This window comes from Haplochromis burtoni, unplaced genomic scaffold (assembly GCF_018398535.1).
Source record: "Haplochromis burtoni strain Fernald_Lab_line unplaced genomic scaffold, NCSU_Asbu1 Contig_79, whole genome shotgun sequence".
Taxonomy (NCBI): domain Eukaryota; kingdom Metazoa; phylum Chordata; class Actinopteri; order Cichliformes; family Cichlidae; genus Haplochromis; species Haplochromis burtoni.
Window position 1 is genome coordinate 1,459,118 of NW_024582440.1, and position 5,283 is coordinate 1,464,400.

The following is a 5,283-nucleotide window of genomic DNA, read 5'->3' on the forward strand; positions in this document are numbered from 1 at the left end:
GTGTTTTTTTTTTTATTTTAGGTGGGAAACTGGGGTTTTTGTTTATAAAATATGACTAAATTAAAATATTGGGCAGTTTATTAGAGCATATAATAAAAAGTAGTCTAAGATTCACATATTAATATCTCTCAAAATTTAAGACTGGCTGTAACATTCATGGTAAATGATATTGGTTGATTTATTGGGTTTTTTTTTTTTTAGCTTTAAAGATTTTCTTGTTTGAACTCTTTGTTCACTGCAACATCCAGTCTAAGAAACAACAAGCAGTTATGATCAGTAGATACTCCAAGCTAAAGGTGCTCCGCCAAGTCAGAGAAGCAATCTTATTACTACCATAAAACAGGACATGTCGCTGCAAATTGTTTGACACAGCATCCTCGGGGGGGGGGGGGGAAGCAAGTTAAAGGTGTCATTGTCATTAGAAGTTGTAAAAGTTGCCCCAGGTGGACTGCTCAGTCTCTCTCTTCCACCTCGCCTTGCATCAACTCATTGGCGATGTTTGTCTCTTGGTGAGGTTATGCGATTACGAGCAGTAAAATTGTATTGATGGAGTTATTGGATGCTTTGGCTTCAAAGATATTCCTGCAGGGACTCCGCTGTAAAAAAAATTTGTGACCACATACTCTGTCTATGTTCATTGCAAGATCCAATCAAAATCAGCAGACTTCTCATACTTTATCACACTGAAGTAACTGTAAATTTGCAAGATAAATACTTGATCTGATTCACGCTGCTGACAACTGAGCCCAGGCTCTTACACTGGAGTCACTGGAGCAGGCGGTACTTAAAATACTCAAAGAGAACCTGAGTCTAGGGACAGACATGTAAATGTAGGATTGTGACTTTTACAATGAGACAGCCTTTTTGGGACTGACACTGCAAACCCTAGCTCAGTTCCACTTGTTATCCAGCAGGGGACACACTGCATCTTGTGTTAATTTGGTAGGTTCCAGCTATCCTGAGCTATTATACCTATTTCTACCGTGGAGAAATGATAATTGCATGCAGATGAGGAAGGGGCTGTAGCTGTAGATGAATCAGTAAGAAGATATTGATGCAGGAACTTTTCTGTATTTCCTCGAACCCTAATCAAATAGTGTATTTTCAGTATTTTTGAAATTGTTTTGAGGTCTGGAAAATGAAAAGAAAGAGTAAAAAACGAGTAAATGGAAAAGAGATTTTATTGTGTGTAGCTCAAAATAGAATTTAACACAATCACTTTCAGATCACTTTTATTTTGAAGCAGAATGTAGGATGTTAGGCGAGGAATCCGGATGAGTATGCTGTACATGTAGCGTACTGCAAGATGGACAACCCAGTCCAAGATTTGGAAAGCTAAGCAGAAGGGTTGTTACATCAATCACTTTGACTTACAGAGTCCAAAAAAAAACAGGGATTTTGTTCAGTGTCAGTCTTAAGGCAGACTTTCATCTGCTTTGAGAAACTCATAGTTCAGTCTGTGGAACACATAGACGGCAAACATGACAAAACCCTGGAGGTCTGAGCTGCTCCCGTCGGTAAATATAAGTCTCTGGCTTGAATCAGTCTCTGTTTATTTTCGGTCCAGTGGTCATCGGCAGCTCTGGCTCATTTGTTTCTCCTGTGCTCACTCACTGTACAGCAGGAGTTTGATTGTCCAGTTTTATTTCCCTGGTTAGGGGTTAGACATTTACAACACATCTTAACACAGAAACAATGTCAATATATACTTTATACGGTATATAAAATAAATACAAATCTCTCTCTCGCTTTACGGCTTTCATCTATGATTCCCCTCTTCTTAATAACAAAGTGTGTATCTGACATTTTGTGTGTGTGTGTGTGTGTGTGTGTGTGTGTGTGTCAGTGTTACTGCATTTAAGTGTGTACAATTATCTCAGCAGTTCTGATGTAGTAGCAGTTTGTCGCTCTGCTTTGGCTGAGGGTCGTCACTTCCTTTTGCCTTTTGATTGAAGATCAGAGCTTTGTAACCCCTTATGTCATGATGGGAGGTATTATGGTTCTTTCCTGTTCCCTCACCAGGCTCACTGTCCCAGCCCTGGCCTGCGAGCAGCAGTATGATCGCGAGGAGCAGTAGTGTGACTGCTGTGGAGGTCAGCTGTGGGTTCAGCTGCAGGCTGGGCTGGGGTTCAGGGGCATCCTTTGTCCTGAATGAAACGCACTGAGGCTTTCTGCTCTCTCTTAATCTCCTGCTGGCATGCTTTGTGCCCTCACTGATTCCTAAATGCATACAGACTCTGTAATATGTCCCAGCCTGCAGGTGAGTCAGATTGAAGCTCTGTGTACCAGCAAGGATGCGTGTGGTGTATGTGGGCGAGTGGGCCTTGGAGAACATAGCTTGCCAGGACAGGCGGGTTGAGGGGAGGTTGTGTCCACTCTGCCAAGACAGGATAGCATAATGTTCTCTGATCTCTCTCACCTCGAACCTGGCATCTGCTCTCAGTAATTGAAACTTCTTCAGGTTAGCAGCTGCCCCCCGGTTTCTTCTCTTTTCTCTGTTATGGACACCTACATTAACGCTGCGTGTATCTGCTCCTAATGCATTCTCAGCCACACATGTATACAATCCCGCCTCTCTGGTGCTGATCTTGCTGATCTCCAGAGTTCCTTCAGGCAGTACCCGGTAGTGTTTGAGGAGCTGACAGGGAATATTGTCTTCATTCTGCTGGCGAGGGGTATTGGCTTCAGATGTGAGGTTGAATTCTTCAGAAGTCCTCCGGCTCTTGCAGGGGAGAGGAGCTGAAGAAGCTTTGGATGCATGCATCGGTTCCGGATGAAGTTTCAGACCAGAGGGGGTCACCCAGTACAATTCAGGCTGTGGATCTGCAAGAGCTCGACAGTGCAAAACCAGTTTGCCGCCTTCACGGACCCCTATGAAGGAAGGCAGAGAGCTGGCAGGAATCATGGGAAGACACAAGGCTGACATCTCTCCTGAGGACACCTCTCTCACCCTGCGAGCTCTGAGTTCTGGAGGTTCTGAGCATAAAGTCGCCTGGGGTTGAATGAAACGCACTACTCGGGGAGTTTTCGCATCTGCTTCGGTGTCTTTCTCGATGCGGGGATGAGAAACCTCCTTGGCTGCCCAGTGAAACAGGCAGTCACATCGCAGAGGGTTGGAGTGTAAGCTGACCTCTTGAAGATTTGGCAGGGAGAGCATGATGTGCTGGTGCAGAGCACTCAGTGAGTTGGAGTTGAGCATTAGACTCTCAAGCCTGCTCAGCTTGAGGAAAGCCTGTGGATGAATGTAGGACAGACGTGGGTTGTTTGTGATCTCAAGCTTGGTGAGCTCTGGAAGGTTCTGCAGGGCGGCCCTATCAATGGAAACCAGCTCCTCCATGTTGTTTAAACCGAGCTCCTTCAGGTGAACCATGTCTTGGAAGTCTCCTGTCCCAATCAGTTTGATGCGGTTCTTGTTGAGGTCAAGAAACTTCAATCCTGGTACTCTCCTGAGGGCCTGAGTTGGAACTTTACTCAGAAGATTATCATAGAAGGAGAGGCTCTCTAGGCTGTCCAGGCCTTCTAGTGCTTTTTCAGCCAAACCTTTTAGACCCATACCGCCAAGGACAAGACTCCGGAGGGATTTCAGGGCAATAAAGCCACGCTCAGGAAGCGACTCGACGGGATTACCCCCAAGCATGAGAACCTCCAAGCGAGGCAAAGCCTTGAACCATTGAGGGTTAACAGTGGTGAGTCTGTTGTTGTTGATATGAAGACGGAATAGTGAGTCCAGACCAATGAAGGCCCCAGGTGCTATTGAATGTAAGTAGTTGTGACTGAGAAAAAGCTCCTGCAAAGCTGGCAGTGATGCAAAAGAAGCCTCAGGAAGGTGAGTGAGATGGTTTTCCTCCAGGTGTAGAGACAGAAGGGAGGGAAGGGAGAAACGGTCGGTTATAGTCCTGACATGACTGAAGCGGTTCTGAGAGAGGTCGAGGTCGGTGAGGTTGGGGAGTCCATGGAGCACTGCAGTGTCCAGAACTGACAGGAGATTGCTCTGCAGGTGCAAGGTGTGCGTGTCCAGGGGTATTGGTGATGGGAGCTTAGTCAGCAGCAGATCATTGCAGTCCACAGTGGGGGCTTCGTGGTAAACGGAATCGAGGGAGAACCATGGCTTGATCTGACACACACACCTCGCGGGACACGAGACATGCCATGGTAGTGCGGGAGGTTGGGAGCCCATAACAATGGGCACACACATACCACCGAACACACACAAGAGACAATGTGACTGTAGAAGCACTAAAGCCGGCCTCATAATCCTTACAGGTGATTTAGACGAGCTGGAGAGGAGTTTGTTATGGAGATGTGCGTTTAATCATTTGGACAGCAATTTTTGTAAATCTGTAGTGTGAACAGGCACGCAAGCTATGTGTATATATCAGACAGATGGTTTAGTGTCATCATTCACAAAGTGGCACCCAATTAAAGAGGGACTATAATGTTGACAGACATCAACGCTGGTTTCACACAGAATTAAAAAGCTGAAATGTGTTTCTTCCCATTTGCTGAGCTTGCAGAGGCCCTACTGTAACCAGAGTGTTATTGTGCGTCTTTGATTGCAGTGGTAGAAGTGGGACTGCACAGCGGCTGTAGCTTGATGACGGCCTTTGCTTTCACATCATCAGTCTCACATCCTGACCACAAGCGGAGGACTCATAGCTCGGGGTGCAGCGGATCTCTGTTTGTCAGAAACAGAACAAAAGAGAGAGAAAGGGATTCAGAGAAAAGGGAGCATAAAAACTGTTTTGTACAGTCTGTTAATGCTGCATGTGAGACTTTAAATATAGCACAGTTTTGCTCATGTGCGATTGCAAGGTCATGGTAGAATCAGGCAGAGCTTTAAAAGCAGAATAGAGAGGAGATAAAGAAAAGAAGATGGACGAGAACGGGTAAAAAGTCTGAGATGAGAATGTCTGTTATTCAGTGTGAGATTTAGCTTCGACTCTACCGTTAGACACGGACAGAATGATGATTAAAAACTAAGAGACGAAGCAGGGAGAAGATTGTGCTCTGTTGTAATAGTATCTCAGCTGGCAGGAGAATGGGTAAATTTGCAGGAATGATGAAATCACGTAGCATGTACATAAATATTTCACGCTGGTACTTCACATTCAGAGCCCGTCAGAGCATAGCGTCCCACAAATGTTATTCATTATGTAACAGTTAAAAAGACCCCAAGGTTCTTTTATGTTCATATCAGTGTTCTGTATTTAAGATTATAAAGGGAGAGACTCAGTGAATGTAATGCGCACACACACACACACACACACACACACACACACACAC

The 5,283-nt window shown here is 45.2% G+C and overlaps 1 protein-coding gene across 1 annotated transcript in view; it reads right to left on the reverse strand.

Moving 5' to 3' along the window:
• Positions 1–1,163: 1,163 nt before the first annotated feature.
• lrrn2 (leucine rich repeat neuronal 2) overlaps positions 1,164–5,283 on the reverse strand; it is a 9,822-nt gene continuing 5,702 nt past the window's right edge. The window contains exon 2 of the mRNA XM_042222062.1: positions 1,164–4,675. Within this exon, the coding sequence (XP_042077996.1) occupies positions 1,877–4,252 (2,376 nt within the window). The 5' untranslated portion in view covers positions 4,253–4,675 and the 3' untranslated portion in view covers positions 1,164–1,876. The remainder of the gene's footprint in view (positions 4,676–5,283) is intronic.